Raw genomic sequence first — 24872 nt, 5'->3', positions numbered from 1 at the left:
CAGGCAGGCAGGCAGGCAGGCAGGCAGGCAAAGAGCTACTCATGTTATGTTATTATGTTATAACAGCTACTCATGTTATGTGCAATAATTTGTGCAGTTATGGAAACAGCTCTTTGTGTTTATGCAAGAAAATGTAACACATTTATTTATTTACATATTGTGTGCATGCACATTGTACTTTGATACATTTTGCGAAAATAAAGCAATTGAAAGAGAGAAGCTATCAAGTATCATTAATGTCGTAATTTTATCTACTGGCCCCTGGCCCCTTGCCATTTTTGTAATGTGGCCCACAGGTAAATCTATTTGAGTATCCCTGCCTTATGGTTATGTAATAGCCATAGCCTATTCCCGTCTTCAAATAATTAAATGATACCAATTAACTCCATCCATTGATACAAAGTGGATTATGCGTGATGTTTATTGAGAATATCAATAAGCGAAGAACAATATTGCTTTTTTTCTGGAGTAATTCAGTGTCATTGCAAATTATTTAAATCTCGCACGTCTTTTATTTACTAATACGTAGAAGTAGAATGCTTCTTGCATCCCAGCAATGCAATAAATATGTTTTTTTTCCTTCCAAACAATGCATTTAATCAAGCAGGGAAAGGGTTGTCTTTTTTTAGTTTTATTTAAATCATGGCAACATACATCCACTACCACATAATAAATACATTTCAGAATACCCCTTTGTAATGACTTATCCTCACTTTTTACTTGGCTGAAGAAAAGAAGAGATATTTGGTTAAGAGTATGTTGCACACTAGATAATCACAGCACACCTCATCTTCATTATTCCAGCCAGGCACCACTATTGTCCTCCGCCACTGTCCTTTCCCTGTTAATAAAATGAAAATAAAAACACTGAAATCCAAACTTTAAAGATAAATCACTTAAATTCAGAAACGAATAGTTTTCATTATCCTCATGGGGGCCCATGCCTGGTTTAGCCAGGGGAGGGCGGTGTTTTGACTGTCTTCAGTGCAGTTGAGTGCAATTCCCTGAAAATCCCCACAGACTCTACCACTGCTTAAATTGATGCCATTTTATACTGTAAACAAAACATATTGACTCCTGCTTTGAACATTATAAGATTTGTTTTGCCATTAAAAAATTATAGCAAACCTCATGAAAATCTTTGAGTTGTTTTTTTTTACAATCAATTGACACTCAAAGTGGGGGGCCCCCGCTCCGGACCGGGGGAGGGGGGTGGATGACTCACCTTGCCCATGTCACGACTCTTGACCCGCATCTTATTGACCTGGGACTCTGCAATGTCAGCACGCTCTTCTGCCTCCTCCAGCTCATGCTGAACCCTCCTCAACTTAGTTAGATGGGTGTTTGCTTGTTCCTCCTGTTAGATCACATACAACTGCATTAAAAGACGTAATATCAAGGCTTTACGCCTTGATATTACACTATTAGATATTATATTGTATAAACTCACAAATACTACTATTGCTATACTACAGTATGACTGATTATGCTGTATATGTGAAGTAGTTATGTCATCTCTAAGCACACAGACTGTACCTAGCTACAGTATACTGATCATGCTTGCTCATTAAATAGACGTTTGAATCCATCTTTATTAATATTGGCTGCTGTAATGACTGAATTCTCCCCACATGATCAATACATCCGCATGTACTTTTTTTTTTTATATTCTAAGCTGAGGGTTAGTGGCAAAACTACTCACAGCCTCCTCAGCCTGTCTCTTTAACACTTTGATCTTCGACTGCAGCTTGTCCACCAACTCTTGAAGTCTTGTGAGGTTCTTCTTATCTTCCTCAGACTGGTTTTCAATTATTCCAGGAGCAAATATTTGAAAAACAAAACAGAAAAGAACTCGTATGTGTTTCCAAAATGATGTAATTAAGGACCACTAATGTTCACGCTGTTCACACGGTTTGGCGTAGTGTGAGATACCTGATAGGTCAGCTCTTTGATCCTGCGCTCAAACTTGCGCAGCCCTTTCACAGCATCAGATCCATGTCTCTGCTCTGCTTCGAGCTCATTCTCCAGTTCCCGCACCTGGAACACATTCATGATACCGTTGTTGCAACACAGTTTGACATGTTGACTTACAGTAACTCGCTCTAATGATACCTGTCACATATATTTTGTCTAATTAATAATCATATTCCAGAAGATGGCAAATAGTATGGTGGTGGTTAGTGCTTAATTCACTGGTGTTGCGCACACAGAAAAAACCCTGGCAGATATACATGCTCACACAACGTATCGATGCGCCGTGAGCTTGTAGATCGGCTTTTTTTGGCACGCGACACCAGTGTGCAACGAAGTATGAATCAGGTAGCCTGACACTCAGTCTGAATTTTCATTTCGGGAAATGTTTTTTTAATGTTAGCGATTCAGGGCTGGAGCCAGGCTATGAATCAGGCTCAAATATAGATCTAGTCATGCTGTTATCCCTGCTAGTGACGTTTATGGGGGAAAACCAACTATGTTTACAACATGAAACAGATTGAATTTTTGATTTATTGTTTCATACCCTTGATTCCAGTTTTTGAAGTTGCTTCTTTCCACCTTTCATGGCAAGGCTCTCAGCTTCATCGAGACGCTGCTGCAAGTCCTTCACCGAGACCTCCAAGTTCTTCTTCATTCTCTCCAAGTGAGTGCTAGTGTCTTGTTCTTTCTTCAGCTCCTCAGCCATCATGGCAGCCTAATTCATGCAAACAGGGTTTAGTAAAATATACAAATACAACATTCATGATAAACTATATTGTTTGGAATTTCTGCTTGCATTTATTTGATAGTGACAGTGGGAGAGAGACAATAATAAACATGCTTACATCTGTGATCGCTTTTTTAGCTTTCTCTTCAGCATTTCTGGCCTCTTGGACGCTGTCCTCCATCTCACTCTGAACCTGGGTCAAGTCGGTCTCCAATTTCTTCCGGCTGTTTATCAGGCTGGTATTCTAGAAGAGATATAAAATTAGAGGTGGCAGAGATAAGAGCGCCTGGAGGTCAAAGGCTGTGTTCAGACTGGAAGCACAATTGTCTCCAGTGCGCTGCGCACCGGGTGTGCCGAGTGCCTACCCTGAAGCTGGGGTTGTCTGGTGTCGGCGGTGTGAATGCGTCACAGCTGTGGTCGTTCGTAAATAAGGCATTTATATAGCACCTTTATCCAAGGCGCTTTACAGAGATTGTGCAATACATTCCCCCATTCACACACACATTCATACACCGATTGCAGCGGAAGCCATGCAAGGCACCAACCAGCACATCAGGAGCAATTTGGGGTTCAGTGTCTTGCCCAAGGACACTTCGACATGTAGACAGGAGGAGCCGGGATTCGAACCGCCGACCCACGTATCATTGGACGACCTGCTCTACCTCCTGAGCCACAGTCGCATCTAAACAGTGAGCATAACTCTTCCTACTTGGCCGCTTTCCTATACTTCCTTCACAGGTGTTACCAACAATACTAATTAAGGCTCTGTTCTATTCAGTGTGGCAGTGTGCAGTGGTTCTCAAACTTTTTAATTTCAAGGACCCCCATGACTCTGACGGGTCCATTTGGTTCCATTTGTACACTCTCAGAGTTACACACCCATATGGGGCCATTTGGATTTGGAACCCATGAGATAAGAAGATCCAAAATGGAAACACGCACATCTCAAAAAAGTTGACAGGTGCTGCACAAAAAATATACATGACAGAAAGAAGGTAGGATGTCCGCACACCGTTCTTAAGCTCACAGTAGTATTTTATTAGGATTCAACGTTTCGACCCCAATCGGGCCTTCATCAGGAATGAATGGAACCCACTCAAGGACACTTCTTTGAGACCAGAATGGAACATATATAGCCTGCATTAGTATCGGCGCCGGTAACACCCGTGAAAGAAGTAGGGAATGGCCGTGTGTGCATATAGAGCTCGTTGGAACCTGTGAGTGAAGAAGCTGCGCTCTCTCGCTGGCCTCCAACAGCTCCTGCTCGGCCACTTTGCGGCCCTTCTCCGTCTGCTCCAGGGCTCCTCTGAGCTCCTCCATCTCAGCCTGCATCAGGGTGCTCCTGCGCTCGGCCATGGAAACCTGCTCCTTCATGTCATCGTTGGTTCTCAGGGCATCGTCCAGGTGAAGCTGTGCGTCCTAGAGAAATTTTAATCCATATAGGCGAGTTTCTGTGAGTTCATATTATTATTATTATTATTATCATACAGCAGTGGTTCTCAACCTTTATTACTAGACAGGGCTATACATTTAAAAACACTTAAAAGCCACCAAATGCCGACAAGTCTTCTTCACGTACACACACACACACACACACACACACACACACACACACAACCTGACAGGCTCTTGGAATTGTAGGAGTTGAGGCATTACATTTTGTTTGACCCAGTTCCACAGATAAATATTGTGAACATATCAGATCTACAAGCTCACAACACGTTGTAGATCAGCTATTTTCACAATGTTTGCCTCTTTCTTATGTTATTTGACAATAATTTTGTCCAATATTTCACCAGTATTTAGTATAGTATAGTTTGGTTGATTATCTTTGGTCTTTTTTTCCATTTCTTTCCGTTTTTTCCAGGTATTAAAATGGACATACTACGCGTTTGCTGTAGTTTACCTTGAACTGAACCTGTATGATTCTCAGTTGTTTCTGGGCCTCGGCAGCCTGCCTATTAGCATGGCTCAGCTGGATCTCCATCTCATTCAGGTCTCCCTCCATCTTCTTCTTCACCCTCAGGGCATCGTTCCTGCTCCTGACCTCAGCATCCAAGTTGCTTTGCATGGAGTCGGTGATTCTCTGGCCGTTTCTCTTCAGCTGCTCAATTTCCTCGTCCTTCTCAGCTATCTTCTTGTCCACCTCAGACTTCACTTGGTTCAGCTCGAGCTGGACGCGAAGGATCTTAGACTCCTCGTGCTCCAAGGAGGCCTAGGATTTCAGCCGGAGAGGCAACGTTAAAACCTAACTTATTTTCAACACAATGGACTACTAGACCTCTTCAAATGTGTAATGCCATTGCCTCCGCTTCGTCCAGCGCAGCCTGGGCCTCCAGTCTCTCCTGATCAGCCTGTTTCTTTGATTTCTCAAGCTCGTGGGCGGTTTTGCTCGTCTCTCCAAGCTGTTTAGTGAGATCCATAATTTCCTCTGAAAGCACAAGAAATGTTCCCAATGGTTTTCTTGCAATAGTAATGTTTGGCATGTATTGATTTGAATATAGAAAAGGCCAATGACATACGTTGCAGGTTTTTGTTTTCACGTTTGAGTGTCTCTAGATGTTCCAGGGATTCCTCATAGGAATTCTTCATCTTGAAGTTCTCAGTGCCGACAGAACGCACCTCCTTCAGAGAGGACTCCAGCTCTGCCTGAGTCTCCTCATGCTTCTGCTTCCACTCAACCAACACCTAGAGGTACATGTGTAGTGGAATAACTGCAAAACACCCATGGAAACATCTCATGGATTCCAGAAATAACTTCCTTGGAGAATGCACAAACATCATCGTAAACCATTTCACAATTCGCACACCTTGCTGCATTGGCATTTGACCTCGTATATACATAAAACAAACCTTATCAAAATGTCTTTGCTTCTTGTCCAAGGCAGCAGCAGTAGCATTTGACCTTTCAACGTCCATCATCATGTCCTCCACCTCTCCCTGCAGCCGCTGTTTAGTCTTCTCCAGAGAAGAACACTTGCTGTTTACAGCCTCCACGGCCTCCTCCGCTTCCTGAAGACGCAGCGCGAGCTTCTTCCTGTGGTGTGAGAGAATACAGTATACAGCAGGGGTCTTCAATGTTTTTCAGACCAAGGACCCCCTAGCTGAGAGAGAGAGATGAAGCAGGGACCCCCCCACTACATAATGTATTGTATAAAATGTTGCAGATTAACCTTTTTTCATTTAATAGATGGCTTCATCATCATGTAGCGTTTCAGACATTTACTGTAACCACTTAAGCCTAACTTAAATCCTTGCTCTGCTTTTTCACCCTACACCAAAACTCTTTGCTGAAAACAGGTTTAAACAGCCGATCTAAAAGCTCACAGTGAGGCGTTGTGAGCGTGGTATTAGCTATAGCTCACAGTGAGGCGTTGTGAGTGTGCTATTCTCGGCTAGTATTACCCTCGCAGTAGGGATGCTAGGGTTCAAGTGGTTAAGTGTAAAAAAAAAAAAAAAAGGTACCAATTACACAAAGATTTGGTGGGCCACCTGTAGGCCAACTGCTGGAATTCCACAAGCTATTTTTGCCACAAGTTATATATTGTACACAATTCTTACTTGGCCTCCTCCAGCTCCTCGGTGCGCTGAATGGCATCAGTCTCATACTTGGTTCTCCACTGAGCCACCTCAGCGTTGGCCTTGGACATGCAGCGCTGCAGCTCTGCTTTGGCCTCCTGTTCCTCCTCGTACTGTTCTCTTAAGAGCTCACAGTCATGCCGCGCCGACTGCAAACCGTGAGCCAGGGCATTCTTTGCCTTTGAAAGAACGACGGACGAAAGTGTAAAAACACACTCGTAAGATTTTTCAATCAGAATCATAATTGGGATTGCTTATCCTTTTGTGTCTTCTTTTACCTTGACCTCCTCCTCAAGAAGTCTTTTTAGTTCCTCAATCTGTTGAAGGAAAGCTTGTTTGCCACGAGTCAGCTGTGACATCAGAGATTCCTTCTCTTCCATCTGGCGAGACATTTCACCTTGATAAAACATGAGAGAAAATTTACAAATGTATTGCATCTAATTGCTTTGTTGTTTTTTTCAATAAGCTCTCACCATTTTCTGTCTGTAGCTGTGTGTGTGTGTGTGTGTGTGTTTAATTACTAGATTATATTTCTTTTCAATAAGCTCTCACCATGTTCTGTCTGTAGACGAGCTCTCTGACTTGAAAGGTCGTTAATCAGTCTCTGATGGTCCTCTCCTTTGGTTTTCACCTCATTCAGATGGTCTTCAAGTGAACGGCACATTTTCTCCAAATTAACCTACAATATCCAGGTCCATTTGGACACGTTAACAGGAGGATTTTACAGTTTAGTGTAAATATAAACTCAGTTTAGCACATAATCTAGTGCATTGATGATGAATCATGATCTGTAATGATGCTCAATGACAGACCTTTGATTTAGCAATGGCTTCCGTGTTACTCGACAAGTCATCCACTTCCAGTTTTAACTCGGTCTTGTCTTTCTCCAGTTTCTGTTTGACCCGTTGGAGGTTATCAATTTGCTCTCCCAGCTCAGCCACGCTGTCTGCCTGTTTCTTGCGTAGAGCGGCAGTGATGGCCTCATTCTGCAGCGTGGCCTCTTCAAGGTCTCGCCGCAGCCTCTGGAACTCTGCTTCGCGCTTCTTGTTCATCTCGACCTGAGCAGCAGTGGCTCCTCCGGCCTCCTCCAACCTCTCGCTGATCTCCTCCAGTTCCCTGGAGACATCAGACCTCTGCTTCTCCACTCTGGCCCGAGCAGAACGCTCAGACTCAATTTCCTCCTCTAGCTCTTCAATTCGAGCCTGTGTGCAACGTGAGTTTTGAAGTACTGTAATTTTATAATGAACATCCCTATGATAATAACTAAACAATCAGAACAACAGTAAGTTATTAACTTGTGAAATCCAGAACGGTAAATCACCTGAAGCTCTTTTATCTTCTTCTGAAGCTGTGCATCAAGGACTTGCTCATCTTCAACCTTACTCTGCAGCTGTGACAACTCTAAGTCTTTTCTGTAAAATGAAGTCAAGCATGATGAGGTAGAATAAAAGGGACAGACAAAACAAAATAAATACCAATAATGAAACCTTACATACTATGAGCCTAAATAACTTGACTATTTATTACGATACTAGGTTCGTCACGACATTGTGAATAAGAAGACATGTTACTTTTTCAGCTTCTCATCCAGCTGAAGCTTTTCATTTTCCAGGTCCATGAGAGACTCATGTGCAAGTTTCACATCAGCCTCAAGCTTTCTCTTCACCCGTTCAAGGTCCATGCGGATCTTCTTTTCTTGCTCCAGTGAACCCTCCACCTATTAAAAAGGCCATATTTTTCCACTTTCTGAGTAAATGTTTGAAAAAGATGGAGCATTCCGGAGTCAAAGCTTTAGAGACCAATGACAAGATACAAAGATAATGTCCTGAAAACAAATTCACATGTTTATTCACATGTTCACATGTTAGTTTAGTAATTGCACCTTCCATACATGGGATTTATAATTATAAAAGTAATAGATGCCCAAGGAATGCAATGATTTTGTTAAACATTTTTTATAGCCTAGCCCTAGTAAACCATAATTATGTTCAAATCTCTTTCATGAAATGTAACTCACATCGTCCACCTGTTGTTCCAACTTGACCTTGGCTTTGGTCAGTGAGTTGACCTTGTCCTCCTCCGACTGAAGGTCATCCAGTGTCTGCTGGTGAGCTTCCTGCAGAGCCTTCTTCTCTCGGCTCAGTTTGCTGATGTTGTCCTCTTGGCTCAGGATCTCTTCTGTGAGATTCTTCACCTGAAGAGATAGAAAGACACAGTCACTGTGGCTTAGCGCAGTGGTTCTCAAACATTGTCCAGGACCAGGACCCTCAAATGTTTGTATGTTGTGCATGGAAACGGTTGATAATCACTGAAGCACTTCAGTTACCTTGTTCTCCACTGCATGTTTCTCCTTCTCCACCTTGGTCAGGGTGAGCTCCAGGTCGTCCATGTCCTTCTTCAGCTCGGAGCACTCGTCCTCCAGCTTCCTCTTCTTGGCGGTGAGCTCGGCGTTCACCTCCTCCTCGTCCTCCATCCTCTCCATCACCTCCTTCAGCTTGGCCTCCTGCTGGATCTGCCTCTTGATGAGCCCCTCACACCTCTCCTCCGCATCCAGCAGGTTGTCACACTCCTGACATTATATAGGAGAAAGTGCTGATATTACATAGCTCTTATTGGAGAGAGATTCAGGGTTTCGATTTGCTGGGGGGCATGGGAGGGAAAGTTCATGCCCCTGTGTTTGATGATATCTCCGCACCCCCCCTTCTTGTCATTCATTGTTGTCACCAGTGGGGAGATGTTGTATGCCTGCTTTGGTAAGACTTATTAAATAAACGCAGTTCCTTCTGGGGAAATGTACATTCTGACATGTTTGGTATATCACAATTTAATAAAAACTTTAACCACACTATAAATCCAGCGCAGCGATATTTCAGGTAAGCACAGAAGCCCATTCCACACTTGGGTGGCAGTGCTATAGAAGGAGATTGTTTTGGAGATTTGTGTTTGATTTGTGTTTGTTTTAAAAGTGGATGTGCGGCTGTGTGTTTGGGTGAACTTACAGCCTGGAATTGAAGAAGAAGATCGTTCTTCTCTTGTACAATGGAGACCATCTTTTCCTCGAGCTCTCTGCGTCTGCTGTCCGATTTGACCACGTCGTCCGTGAGCTTGGTGAAGTCCACCTTCATCTGGGCCATCTCCTTCTCCGCTTCCGCACTCTTCAGGAGGGGCTTGAGTTTGAAGTACAGCTTCATCCATGGCCAGTGCTTGACGTTCATGAACGAACGGAAGTTGTACTGGATGGTGTAGATGGCCTCCCTAGTGAACAAAGCAAGACCAGAAGGGTTTTCTGCTCCGAGGTCAACCTGCAGTACAGTACTATACAGTGATTTCCAAACAGTAAGTTATCTTTACTTTCTGAGCATCATGGTCTGGTAGTCCAGTCTGACCACGTGGCCACGGCACAGTGCCTGAGTGGACGTCACCACCTGGGCCAGGCGCGCGTCTCTCATCTCCTCCAACGTTCCAAGGAGACCAGCTTTAAAAAAGACCTGGAAGAACATCCGATAGATTGATTGCTTGTTTATTTGAAATACAGTATAACTGTGAGCTTGTAGAATGGCTATTTTCAGAGCGCAACACTTTGAGTGCAACGAAACATAATGACTTGTCTTTTAGTTCTACTGGAACTCTTCTCCACTATAGTGCCTCCCTGACATTTAGTCCAGTTTTTATTTGTTGCCGAAATTGTCAGTATATTTAGTATTAGTAGTCGTAGCTCAAGTTTTTATTTCGTTTATTTCGCTTTTGTCAGTGAAAAAGGCAGTCGACGGGACATTTTTCGCCATAGTTTTTAGTCGACAACATTATAACACTGAGACCAACAGTCACCTTGGTGTGTCCAAACTTGTACTGTGTGTGATCCACATCGATGGATCCCAGGACTCTCTCAGCCGCCTTCTTGTTGTCCATGAACTGTCCCTCTGGAACAGCACTGGCATTGAGGATCCTGTACCTGTGTAGATAGATACTTTATTGATCCCCCACGGGAAATTCAGATGATCCTATATAGCTCATACGGGCATACAATAAGGTTAAAAAGACTATACATCAGAAGGGCGGGGGGGTGGGGGTAATCCATGCAACTCGAGAACCGTTCACCCCACCGACTTCAAATTCGACACACACGTTCCACACCCCCACAGGGAGTGCAGTGCCCGGTGTCATCAAGTCGGTCAGACCCGTGTACGGTTGTCCAGAACTGCCACAAAAGGCCTCTGCCCGGGGCTCTGGACAGGGCCCCTGCACATGTAGTATAGGGGGCAATACTGCATGAAATGGCTAGAATCATTACACGGTGGAAACAAGCACCAAATCGGGTACACGCACTCTTTAGGGGTGTATCTCACCATCTCAGAAGGGGTGCCCAAAAATGTGGACACATTTAAAGGCTTTTTTAAAGGAAAAATCCAAAATGGCCACCAGAAATGACCTATTATTCCTAAAGGTGATATAATTCTGAAATCTTGACTGATTGTGCCAAGTATACCCTTTACATTTATAGTAATTAGACTAATATTATACAGGATTTGGCAAAAAATAACCCATGAAAAATGTCTTAAAGATATTTTTTACAATTTTAAATGCCAAAGATTGACTTAAAAGCCACTTGGAATGAGATGCCCTTCCACATTAATCCCTTTCTGAGGGATATATTGTCAATGCCAAAAATACATAATTGTTTTTAACAACTTTTACAAGACCCTATGAATGAATGATAGATAATATTGATATAGATAATGTATACAGTATAGTGCATAATAAGACAGTGAAATGTGAAGCCTGCACTGCATGTTCAGGGCATGGCCATTTGGACAGAGTGGCGGTTCAGAACACATGAACTGTGGTATGGCCCTGCTTCCAGAACACATGAACTGTGTTCTCAAGAACCGCTCATCCAATTGACTTCACACCAGAGAGTGACATCACGTTGGGTCCACAGCAGTAGCTAAAACCTCGGCTACATTTTCAATACTTCCGAGTATGAATAAAGGCGATGATGATGATGATGATCGGAAGATGGATGACGGCGGAAGATTGGGAGTGATGCTGCAGTCAGAACTGCAGCATCACTCCCAATCTTCCGCCGTAGTCTGAAAACCCACCTTTTCAGACTCCATCATGGCCCATAGCACTTACCCCACCCCCTTAGATAGCAATTCTGTAGACTTAGATAGCATTTGATACAGACTTATAGCATGTTATGTAGACAGCATAAGTGCATTGTATGTAGTCATAGCACGTCATAGTACATATGTGTAGCATAGTAGTATAGATGTATAGCTTATATGTATAGTTTCATTATAGATATTCCACTGTTACTTTCTTAGCTACGCATGTTTCATGATAAATGTCTTTATGTGATGTATTCCCATGCTTTTTGTTCTTGCTTAATGTAAGTCGCTCTGGATTAAGAGCGTCTGCTAAATGCCTAAATTGTAAATTGTAAATTGTATGATTATGACACCCACCAAGCATGAAGTAGATCGGATTAACAGTTCTCAAGATATTTGAACGACAGACAAGGCAGACGTGCAATTTATATGGATAGATGCCAAAGTACCTCTGCTTGAAGTCCCCGTAGGCTATTCGGCTGGGAAATCCCTTTCTACATATCCTGATGCCCTCCAGCACGCCGTTGCAGCGCAGCTGGTGGATAACCAGATGGTTTTCCATAATTCCTGCAATGATTCATGAAGTTAAAAACGTACACTGATCTGCATGTTCTTTCACAGGATGGATTTTATCCGACTGAGGTGATTATCAAACCGACCTGGCGTCTTTGACTCATTTGGAATCAAACACCGTACAAAGTGAGGATGAGTGGTTCTCAGATTGGTCATGAGCTTGCCAAGGTTCTCCTGGGAAAATAGGGGAAAAAAAGACTCATTCAACAGTCATTTCAGTTAGATTTTCCTTATTTTCTAAACATGCTTTTGTTTTTATTTCAATGTAGTGCATGTGCAATGTTCATAATATGTACTGTGTCAACGTGGTTTACCCTGAACAGAGCTGACACTGTCTGGAAAGATGATCCCTTCTTCTTTGCGCCTTTCTTGCTTCCTGCAGGTGCTTCTGCAGAAAAACAATTAACAAATACATTTTGTATTGATGTGCATTATTTATGCTAATGACTACTATGTCCAATGTTCCTTTTTGAGTCCATGAACTTGTAACGATCATACTCAAGGAGTGACCTTAACCGTTTGAACTGATTGATTTGATTTTATGTACTGCAAAAGAATGTTTGACTGTATATTTCATTATTTAATTTGCATACAGTATCCTACATTCGAGCTCATTTCCCCATGTTATCCATTAATATTCACTTGGTGTAGTGATACAATTCAGAATTATAAATGTGATAATTGAAAATAAGAGGCAGCTGGGAAAAACCCTTAATTACAATCTGTTCCAAAGAAGCTATAGTGTACAGCATCAGCATGGCCAGTTTTTTTTTACTGATGACTTCTGGTACAGCAGAAGTACATACAATGGATCCAGTGTAGTCTCAAGCTCTTAATATTTTCAATTGGTTAAATATAAAAAAAAAAACTTTCAACCTGTGTTTTGGGCATGTCATTATGGGTGAACATTTTAAACATTATTTCCCTGTCTTCTTTTTCTTTTCTTTTTTTGAGTGATGCAACCACTCCAAGGAACAGCAATGTCCCTATGTCCCAACCTATGTCCCTATGTCCCTATGTTTAGAGTACCAATAGGGGGTGCTGTTGCACCACTCACTTCAGACTGGTCTGATTTTTTGAATGGTGCAACAACTCCAAGGAACAGCAATGTTCCTATGTGACTATGTTTAGATTACCAGTAGGGGCAAAAGTGGTGCTGTTGTGCCAGAAACAGAGAGAGAGAGAGAGAGATAGTGTTGCACTGTTGCCTGCTAATGAGAGAGATTGAGGGGGGGGGGGGGCAGGAGTTGCACCACTCAGTTCACACGGGTGTGATTTTTTCTAAATCTTCCGAAAATTGTGAAAAAAGTAGATCTACAATCTCACAACACGTTGCATCATAATGTGTTGTGGATCGGCAATTGTGTACATGAGTACTCCTGTATGGGGCTGAGACATGGGCCCTTACAGCACAACAGGAAACAGCCCTGGATGGAGTCTACACAACAATGCTATAATTGGCACCATAGGTGTCACATGGACGGACCGCATCAGAAATGTGGACCTACATGGGGACCTACCACGGGTCACAGACATAGTCAGAGAGAGAAGGATGAGGCCGGCAGGGCACTGCGTCAGGCACCCAGAAGTGCCAGAACTAACTATTGACTCTATGGGAGCCAACCCAGGGCAGAGCCACGAGGGGCAAGAAGCACACCACCTACGTAGACGCACTGCGGCGCGACAGCTTAACTAAGAACACTGTAGAGTTCAAGAACCTGATGTTAGGGCAGCGACCCGAGTTGGTGTTGGCTATAGAGTCGATATAGACCACACTTTCGCATCGCATCAACACATGACAAAGTATTAGCGTAGTCGTGATACATTTCAGAATTATAAATGTGATTTATTTTTCATAATAAAAAAAACCCTCATCATTTACCATCTGTTCCAGAGAAGCTAGCGTACACCATGGCCAGTATTCTGACCGGGGACTTCTGGTACAGCTGCACGACGGACTCGTTCAGCGGGTCTTTGTTCTTGTCGAGCCAGCCGCCGATGTTGTAGTCCACGGTGCCGGCGTAGTGCACCAGGCTGAAGTGGGCCTCCGCCCGGCCCTTCACGGGCTTGGGCTTCATGAAGCAGTCGTTCTTGCCGAGGTGCTGGTCGTACAGCTTGTTCTTGAAGGAAACGTCCGACGCCTTGGGGAACATGCACTCCTCCTCGAGGATGGCGAAGATGCCCATCGGCTTGTTGTTGGACATAACCGTAGGTATGAACGTGAGATATAGTCATCTCTGAGATAAAGTCATCTCTGAGATAAAGTCATCTCTGAGATAAAGTCATCTCTGAGATATAGTCATCTCTGAGATAAAGTCATCTCTGAGATATAGTCATCTCTGAGATAAAGTCATCTCTGAGATATAGTCATCTCTGAGATAAAGTCATCTCTGAGATATAGTCATCTCTGAGATAAAGTCATCTCTGAGATATAGTCATCTCTGAGATAAAGCAACTGTAACATATTGGGATAGACTAGGATGGAGAAGATGCCCATCGGCTATCATTCATTATCAGAAAACGGTACAAGGCTAAATGTTCCTTCCGTTTTTAATTTGACTTACTCTGTAAGATATTGCCACTTGTAACGCCCGTGATCGTTAACCTACAGTACATACCTTCTCAATAAGCTCAATGCAGGCAGCCAAGTCCATGCCGAAGTCAATGAACTCCCATTCGATCCCCTCTTTCTTGTATTCTTCTTGTTCCAACACAAACATATGGTGGTTGAAAAACTGTTGCAGCTTCTCATTCGTGAAGTTAATACACAGCTGTTCCAGCGTGTTGAACTGAGGAAGCATGCATCACATTATACAGTATTCATTAACATTATTCATCATAGCATCAGGTGCATTATGAGCTGTGCACGCAGTTTTCAGCACGTACATCAAATATTTCAAAGCCAGCGATATCCAGAACACCAATGAAGTGCTGTCTAGACTGTTTTGTGTCTAGCTGCTGGTTGATTCGCACAACCATCCACAAGAACATCTTCTCGTAGACTGATTTACCGAGGGCTCCAACAGAGTTATACACCTAGGAAGAGAAGAGAATGAAAGGAGGTCTTCACTTATAAACAAAGGCCTAGAAACATGAAACAATTTTGGCCATTAGGGTTGCACAATTACTTGAAAACTAAGTAGCCTATATATTTTTTTCTCTTATAATTTTTATCCCACGATTTTGGAACCCATTTTTCACCCCTGTGTCAATTATCTAATGTGATCCTGGGCTCTACACACCCTCCGCCAACCTGGGGAGAGCAACAGACTTGAACTCATACTTCATGCATGAGTGTCCAAGTCGCTCCTTTACACCTGACATGGAAGGAACACGTTATTCCGACCAGTTCCTTTCCCCTCATCACGCTCCCCGGCTGGCCAGGGGGAGGCAGTTTAGAGACCAGGATCACTGCATGTTTTTTGTGAGGGTACCTACCCTAGGGGACACGGGGAGAACATGCAAACTCAACACAGAAACTAAGTATTTAATAATGAACCTGTCCCACGAGGCTCATAAAGGCACAGAGACCACTGTGGAACATTTGACCAATGATATGTTACTGATCAAAACGATAAGCAGCAAAGGCAATAAGAAAGTGATAAAAAGCAAAAAAAAAAAAAAAAAGCAAAAATGTATAATTTTAGCTAATGCAATGATGATCATTGCATTCTGAGTAATCTTACCTGCTGAACATTTTGTCCTTTTGTGACGTACTCGTTTCCAACTTTAACTCTGGGACAACAAAGATTTTTAAGCAGGTCTGCAGAGTTCAGACCCATCAGATATGCTGCCTTATCAGCTTCTGGACAACATAAAAGAAAAAAAGTGTAATCCTTAATATCAAAGCACTTGATTCTTTGGAATAGTACAGCACTGTAGGTTTGTGCTTTTGTCAGGTGGTTGTCTTTATGATGCAAATCAGTGGTTCCCAAACCTTTCTCAAAAGAGAGACTAGACATTTGCCTGGGACCCAAACTAGCGCTTCATTGAGAGCATATAGATCGTTTATTTTCACTAGCCTGGCGACTGTAGCAAGGATTCACGGACGCTTCCTCTTCAGTAAATCCCCGCTATAAGGCTGGCCAAGCCAGGCTATATTTTCACTACTTCTTTTTATTTAAGATATATTTTTTTGGCGTTTTCTACCTTTATAGAGCGTCGCAGTCCCATCCCCCTACCAGGGCCCAAAAAACCGGCAGGTTGCAACACTTTTTTTGTTGCTTTTCTTCTTTGTAATTATTTGTTTGGTACAAAATATTGTGTTTGGTCCAAAATATTGTGTTTGTTGTCATGATTTGTCACAATTCGAGTTGGCTTTGTCCGCAGCGTAACCGTCTTTAAATAAATACTCTTTGAAATGTCTATGAGAAACATGCATTTGGAATCATTTCCTGGGCCTGGCGTCATCATGAACTGCGACACTATTGACAGGAAATGGGTGAAATCAGTGATGTAAATGAAGTGGAGCCAAAATTAAAAGGCTAAGAGACAATTCAATTAAATACAAAGTTTAAGAGATTTTAAATTAAATAAAAAGTTTAAGAGACAACTCACCCTCTGTGCCGTCAGGCTCCGCCTGCTCCTCTCTCTGCTTCTGTTTGAACTTCATGTTCCCATAATGCATCACTGCACCGGTCATCTTGTAAATGCCCATTTTCTCATCAGCAGTGAAGCCCAGAATATCAATGGCTTCCTGTTTCGTTAAGTAGATAAATTAATGCTGAATTAAGTGCTTTAGATATCAGACACACCACGCCAGCACATTTCGCTGAGTCAAACTCACATCAGTGGCCATCAACTCCTCCGCATCATTTATACTCTTCACAGCGATTTCCCCGTGACTGATAAAGGCAAAGTCATAGGGGTTGGTGGTGATGAGAAGCATATCTGAAATCAACACAATCAAGATAATTGAATGTGTTTAATGTTACACTCTCAAGAGTGATTACAGGAGCAGGAGCAGGAGTCACTATGGTCTAATTAGTTGGTTGCTAGGGTAAATAGGCAGTTGCTAGGATATACTATGCTGTTGCTATAGGGTAAAACTGTTGGTTGCTATTAGAAGGACAATTTCAGTCAATAGAAATCAATTTGATGAATGTATCATGGTTACAATGGAGCAAGAACTTAAAATGGGTTTTGTTAAGTATTCGTTCACGAAATACTTCACTCTATGGGAGTGTATTCACTCCCATTTTTTTGTATTCAAACAGCCAGCAATGAGTAGTCTCTATGACACGTAATGAATTTCATTTTTATAGTGCTTTTCCAAGTGCTCAAAGCGCTTTACAATGGTTCATTCATTCATACATTGGGAGGTGAAGCGGCGAACAGTTGACGCCAGTGTCCTCACTTCCCACATTCACACACCAATGGTGGCAAGCTCACACCGACCGACTCACTGGAGGCAATGTAGAGAGAGAGAGAGAGAGAGAGAGAGAGAGAGAGAGAGAGAGAGAGAGAGAGAGAGATTACCAATAAGTTCAGGCTTCTTGTTGCAAGTAAGTTGATAAAAGATATGATAGCTCCTCTCAGCTCCCAACTGAAATGTCACTCTGGACTTCTCCAACAGATCTTTCAAAGACACAAGAAAGTATATCAACAAATTATAAGAACATGCCAGCATTGAGTATTATTTCAATTAGCATGGAGATGATCAATTTACGTGAAAGCAAAACGTACATGTTTCAATATCTGAAGATGCCAGTTTGCCGGTTGCACCAAAGTGTATTCGGATGAATTTGCCCTATTCAACAGAAGCACATCTTACTGACCATGTTATAAAAAACAAAACAAAAAACATTTTAGTGTACAATCGTAACAAGAGAGAGGCAATGCTCTCTGTCTACCAAGCAATCTTTGGTCCTACCTACGTCCTAGGTCCCACCTATGGTCATGAAGTGTGGGTCATGACCGAATGAATAAGGTTGCGAATAAAAGTGGCCAAAATGAGTTTTCTTCGACGGGTGGCTGACATCTCCCTTAGAGATAGGGTGAGAAGTTCAGTCACACAAGAAAGACTCAGAGAATAGTCGCTGCTTCTTCGCCTGGAAAGGAGCCAGCTTAGGTGGTTCGGGCATCTGGTCAGGATGCCTCTCGGGCTTCTCCCTAGGGAGGTCCTTGAGGCACATTTTGAGATCCCCCAGGAGGAAGTCACTAATGTTGATCTGAAGAGGGAAGTCTGGAACATTCTGGTGGAGCTGTTGCCCCCCGCGACCCGACTACGGATAAGCGGTTGAAGATGGATGGATGGATGGATGGATCTTAACATTTTATGCAGACTTACAAAGCGAGAAGAGTTGTCATTCCTCGCAGTCTTGGCATTCCCAAAAGCCTCCAGCAGAGGGTTGGCCTGGATGATTTGATCCTCCAGGGTCCCCTGGTTCAAGAACAACACAGTCAAATCTTGGGTGCAAAGTGCAAACTGATATATCCAGATTTAAATAACACTCTGTATGTCTGCATGGACATAAACTGTACTGCTACTCATTCAGACGTCAGCCGAAGTGAGCCCACCTTCATTTTGCTTGCCGTCTCTTTTTTCTTGTCTCCAGACACTGTCGCGATTGTCGCGAAGTACTGAATGACCCGTTTGGTGTTCACAGTCTTCCCCGCTCCAGATTCCCCACTATAAGCATGAAAGAATACATTTCAACTGTTACAGAGACACTGTCAGGCTGAAAACCTTTATGTCCCATAGTTACTTTTCAGGAAATAGGGAAAATAACCTGTTACTGTATATGTATTCCAATGGATCCAGTGTAGTGTATCATTTAGTCACAAGCTCTTGTTAAATATCTATAAAAGCCACTTTCAACCCGGCCGGCATCCCTATTTTGAGTCATTATAGGTGAAGATTTATTCTTTAATCAAAGTTTTCAGAAAATAGTGAAAATAGCAGATATGCAAGCTCACAACATGTCACATCACAGTGCGTTGTGGATTGCCTATTCTTGCTACATTTGCACAACATTGTCATGACAAAGAATTAAAAATAGTGCTTCAATGTATATGAAATATGGAGATACAAGGTTTCTGCCTGACAGGGACCATATATGTTGTTGAAATTATTTATTGGGAACATAATAACTGTACTTACGTGATAAGTATAGACTGATTTTCACGATCTGTCAAAAGAAAGATTAGGCATATTTATTGACTATAAAACCAAAATACCTATACTCAGCCAGAACTGGACATTGGTGGATATGGACGTACCAGTAAGCATGAACTGATATGCATTATCAGACAGAGCAAAGATGTGAGGAGGAACCTCCATCCTCTTCTTCCCTCGGTAGGCCTGGACCACCTCTGGGTTGTAGACTGGGAGCCACTTGTAGGGGTTCACAGTCACACAGAACAGCCCAGAATAGGTCTATAGGGAAGGCAAGTTATAACCTCTTAAAGCCTGGCATCACATGTGGCCATGTCAATAATAATATGAGCAAAAGTGTGAATGTAAATGTAAATGTTGTAACTGGAACTCCACTAATCCAACAAACGAATTTGGAGAGACAGGGCCTTCGCAGTGGGACAGCCCTAGTTAGCTATAGATGCTCCCTGAATGACTTACATAGATCATCCATGCTGAATAGCGCTCTTTGAGGTTGAACAGGACCGCTGGCTCATGGAGGTGGGTCATCATAGCCATATCCTCAATTTTATCATACTTGGGTGGGTTCAAGGGGAGGACTTGGTCCTCCTTCACCGTTACCGTCTAGGAGGGAAACAAAAACATGATAGTCTTTTATGTTAAGATGAAGCAATAATTATCACTGCACACAATGTGTAAAAATGATCATGTGCACAGCAGCAGCGGTTAATTCTCAAATGTTTTCACGTCAAGTTGATATGTAGCCTGCTAGTCCGTGGATCCCAATCTAAAAATAATTTGTGTTGTGATGACATTTTCCAAATCATCCACGTTTATTCAAAGATATCCAATCTACAAGATTGGCTATTTTTTTTTGAATAGCCATGAAGTAAAAAATTGCAAAATAATTTGCTGGGGAACCCTCTTGGGGGATTCTTGAGGAACCCCCTCAAGAATCCCTGGGGGGCACATATGGTGTGACACATCATGAACGTTCAAATATAGAATAACCAACATTCTGCATCCACTACAGACTGCAGGCCTACCCTGTCATCCTGAGTCTTGACAGTGACTTTTCCGTCCTCCTGGCTCAGGACCTCTGCCTTCACATACAGCTCTTTTTCATCGCTGATGAAGCATGCCGCTTTGCTGTCAAAGGGACGAGACTGAGCCTCAATCCTCTCCTTCTCTGACTTACGCAGGTATTGGGCGGCTGGCCCGAAGATGGCCATTTCCCCGTCTGTGCTCATTTTCTATTCCTGTGTCAAAGATGGAATCATCATCATCATCATCATCTTCTTCTTTTTGTATTACTTCACTCATAGTGGACATCTGGCATGAGTGAACTCACCTACTTAGTGCACCAGACAAAATATCAATATCACCAAATCGTCCAAACCTGTCTGGGTAATTTGTGTTACAACAACAAAACACTTACAAATACACATGCACTTAATCCTAACCATGACATAAAATACATCGCATCGTGATAGACACTGTCACCATCCATTGTGAGTGCTGTGCAGACTTACCTACAGTAGTTGATTTGGCTGGGCTTGTTGTAGAGGCCCTTTTTATATCGTATCATTGTCCTAGGTGCAAATCCCTCTCCCTTTACATGGGCACGTAGTGGTTAAGCTGCTATATGTGAACCTATTGCACATCATGGATAAGTTCATTAGTACAAGGTGCCGTACAGAACTATATTTAGCATCCAACACCGTAAAATGTCATGTTTTGACTCAGTACAGTGCATTCCAGGAATGCTGCCAAGCCTGCCATGCATATTTAAATTGTCATATTCAAGCCGAGCAAACTGAACTCAACACAAGCGTGTATGAAAAGGCTCAATCTTTTTTCACAATGAACAGTTTTCTTAAATACTTTTTTTCTGAGGCACGGTAAAGGCAGATTTGCAATATAAACCGTTTGAATTATTCACCCCCCAAAAATGCCATATTTTCCACTGATACCAGTGAAATATTGTTCAAAAGCCACTTCAGCCACTTTTTACAACAATTAAATATGTAATATACTTATGCCAACTATTATAAATGGAGGAATGTTAGCCATATACAGTATGCAAGTTAGCTAACCATACAGTTTGATTTAAAATCCTGCAAATTCAAACTTAGCAGAACATACTAGATGCAGTAGTTTATTCAAACAAGATCTATACAATCTCATCAGAGACAATTCAGTAGTCCGTATGTAGAGCTGTGCATCTCCAAACTAAGCTGGCTAAATATTCCCCTTGATGGAACTTGTTGTGAAAGCCTTTGCAACAGCTATTTCGGTAGATAAAGAAAACTAACATGATTAGTGTCCGGACACGAACGGCCTGACAACCTTTAGAAGGGGATTTGAAGAGGATTGATTATATTCTTTTTAAGGGATTATTGCGACCAGCTGGGACGGAAATACCGGCCATCAAAGCCTGAGTGGGATAGAGTTGTTTTAACAATGAGAACATGGCGTCAGTCCAATCCAAACAGTACTTATAATATGATATACTGCACTCCGTTGTGGTCATCTACGAGAAAGTCCTGTAATCCCCAACTTCAAATGGACCCCACATCAAATACGTTAAAAAAAATAAACTGAGCAATTTGTGTCTGTTGTTTAGTCATCATTTTGGTAAATACTTTGGATGAATTTCATATCCTTTGACAGTACTGAGTGCAACGTCATAACCAGGTGAGGGATGAAAGGGTTTTGGCAGCAGGGTTTTGATTTAACTTTGACCACAGCTTGTCCTATAAAAGATGTCTCTTTGAAATTAATTGTAATTGTATATCCTTGCAAAAATGTTTGTATTTCAAATGAGGTAGATGGAGATAGAGATATAAAGAAATTCACAGCTAAATCCTCCCGACACCCAACATTTCCCATACTCAAGGCTGGTCTGATGTCAGGAATGGAAGTAGTATTATCTTGCTGATAATTGACTGCACCGGCACTCAGGAATACAGGGATACTTGTGTACAGTGTATATCATCAATTCAATATACATTTAATCATCTCCACCAGGGCGACAGGTGGGAATTATTGGGGAGTCTGGATGTAAAATTCTAACATCCATTTATGAAGTCAATACATCTATGTATAGCTGACAGAATATTTCACGTAGATGTTTTTACCGGTAGTCATTTTAATTAAAAGTGTACTGTAACTGTCTACTATATACAATACAACACAAATACAGGAAAAACAACAGACAACGCAAGGAAAAATATATCTAAATAAGTTGTAAAGTAATGGATGGATAATAATGATGTTCAAAACATTTTGCAAATGTTTAGCTGCTGGGAACATGCATATTGGAACAATGGAATGAATACCGTATTCCAACATAGAACCATGCACGTTTGTTTTTGATTGAGTTTTGTAGTGCCCATTCCCTGTGGTGTACAGATAGTCTGTCAGTTGACCATATGTGCTGTGGCCAGAGAAGTCAAACACAGAAGTTCAAGATATTGCCTCTTATGTTACTAGTACTACCAATCTGGGAACCCATTGGCTAAAAAAAACAACACTCTCTCTCGACTATTGTCGTGGAATTCTGGATCAATCAGCCAATCAGCACAGGGCAGAAAATCATAGTTATACTCTAGCTGCCAACAAGATAGGTTGTAACATAAACTATTAATTAGGCTTAGTGGAGACATCTAGGCTCGGCCCATACAGCTACCAAATATGATGTATTATAGCCTACAAGTATCATAAGTGATGGCAAAATACAAAAGGTCAGATATAATCAACCATATGATTTCTTCCTCAATATGTTACTAAGAGTTTTCAGGTCTTCTAACTACAATTGGTAGCTCTCCTACATAGTCTGATGGCAATAAGTGAATGCTATGGTCCCTGAACCTGAAACTAGGCCTGAAGCTAGGCTGCAATGTTCTCTGGAATCAACATTTCTATTGAGAAGCCATTTTAATTTACAGTATGTACAGTACAGTAACGGTTCACTGCGGTAGGTGTCAAATGAAATGAACATAAAGGCCACACACTAGAAATACAAATCTAAATGGAGACTCATAAAACATCTGTTATATCGCCTTCACCTTTAGTGTTCAGTTCAGTTCAGTTCAGTTCAATTTTCAATTTTGAAACAAATTAAATGCCATGTTCAGCATAGCATTGTCCAAGTGTGTGGTATAATTATTTTGTATTAAAAACTGTATGTTAGCCTGCACGTTTGCAGACAAAGATACATTACAGTATCTGTCAGGCAAGCAGATTTTATATTTTCTGTTACATTACTGCAAATGATGCCTTTCACAACTTCCACTAGAGTGCACTGCAGTAGCCTATAACTACAACAAGAATACCGGTATTACCAAAGTTAGGTTGTATTAGGAAGTTGCAAGAACTGCCACGGTTTATCACCATTATCTAAAATTAGGAGTACAAATTGTATGTTACATTCTATCCAATTATCATGGCAATTTATTTTTCCATTTTTAATAAACTACTGATATACTCAAACCAACTTGCTGCTTGCTCAAACACTTCATTCACAAGCCCAAATCATGCAAGTAAATTTAAGAATTAAGATACACATACTGTACTTGAGAAAATGTAATATTTGCGATTATTCTCAAGAGCTCCCCCTATACCTAAAAAACAAAAAATATACATCGCATGGATGCACCTGGGAAGTATTATCAGTGATGTATCCTGAGGTCAACGGGGTTTCGGGTCTTCCAACATCATACCCCTCACTCAGGCGACCCAGCCGGGGTGATCAAGTCCCGACTTACGTCCCAGTAGCTACCCTCAATCAGTCCCACTAGGGCAAAACCAGGGCCACACAATCCGTTGGAACTACTCCAGAACTACGCTGCCAGGGCTGGGAGGTACACTTCTGGCGCATGGAAGGACTAGGCTCTGTGGGTTGTCTCCTGTCCGGGCCCCTCCTACGTCTCACCAGGTCCACTCCTGCTCTCACCAGGGACCTGTGCGTTGCACCAGAGTCCCAGCACCAGACACTTCATTCAGGAGTGGTGGGCAATGGTTCCACAGGGAAATGGTGCTGTGGCTCCGCTTGCTGCTTGCATGGCCCTCCTAAGGGCCTCACCAAGGGCTTAATTGCTTCCTCCTCACAGAGGACACAGGCTGGGGCGCTAGCCCATACTGCTCACCTGTGTGCCGTCTACATTCCGGCTGTCTCTCCGGTGGTCACCAGACTATACCTGGTTGTCAGTCTGTTCCTATGAGTCCCCCAATTCTATACCCTGGTCCACCCAAAACATATTTCAACCACTTTAAATCTGGAATCCCTATTTTGGGCATGAATTATTGGGTGAAACATGAACATCTTGCAAAGAGTGGTCACTGGCAGTAGCCTGGCTAATACGCCAGACCGAATCAATCTGGCTTATTAGCCAGTCTACACTGGCAGTGGTGTCATGTTTTTACTGGTACCACGGCGTTTTAATGACGTCACGCACGTGCACGCGTGTGCATGTGCGCATCTCGGCATGCACACAGAACAGCTGATATAACCTATAAGCCTAGTAGTTAAATAGTGTATGGGAGTTTTAGACAAACACAAAAGTAAACAATTAAAATAGTCAGACAAACATCTTGATTGATTGATTGAAATATGTATTAACAGTTTCCTGAATTACAGTACATTTCCAGCAGCACAACTCAATACAAAGACTGTTAACTGTGAGTGGACGACCCAATAAAGCATTACACTTCTTTACAAGAGGGTTCACCTTGTTCAATTCATCAAAACATTTAGAGACGTTCAAATAGACACTTCTATATAGCCAAAGAACAGAACATAAAGGAGGTA

At 42.2% G+C, this 24872-nt stretch overlaps 1 protein-coding gene across 1 annotated transcript; it reads right to left on the bottom strand.

Annotated features, from left to right (window-relative positions):
• Positions 1-709: 709 nt before the first annotated feature.
• LOC308323421 (myosin heavy chain, fast skeletal muscle-like) lies at positions 710-20310 on the bottom strand (the record flags this gene model as incomplete). The annotated part of the gene is made up of 39 exons (XM_080775152.1): positions 710-724; positions 1226-1357; positions 1703-1798; positions 1933-2037; positions 2519-2689; positions 2820-2945; positions 3917-4120; positions 4608-4916; positions 5008-5132; positions 5224-5389; positions 5555-5738; positions 6263-6459; positions 6559-6677; positions 6833-6959; positions 7093-7482; positions 7602-7692; positions 7852-7997; positions 8298-8474; positions 8607-8849; positions 9280-9535; positions 9632-9768; positions 10109-10232; positions 11841-11958; positions 12051-12138; positions 12279-12352; positions 13847-14153; positions 14583-14753; positions 14851-15000; positions 15651-15769; positions 16522-16660; positions 16751-16854; positions 17443-17541; positions 17650-17713; positions 18254-18346; positions 18484-18595; positions 19067-19094; positions 19186-19342; positions 19541-19684; positions 20107-20310. The coding sequence occupies 39 exons, from the start codon at positions 20308-20310 to the stop codon at positions 710-712; spliced, it is 5811 nt and encodes a 1936-aa protein (XP_080631278.1).
• Positions 20311-24872: the final 4562 nt, after the last annotated feature.

The sequence above is a fragment of the Protomyctophum bolini genome (assembly GCF_963924005.1).
Source record: "Protomyctophum bolini genome assembly, chromosome: 11".
In the NCBI taxonomy this organism is placed as follows: domain Eukaryota; kingdom Metazoa; phylum Chordata; class Actinopteri; order Myctophiformes; family Myctophidae; genus Protomyctophum; species Protomyctophum bolini.
This window is presented reverse-complemented; position numbering and strand designations above follow the sequence as displayed.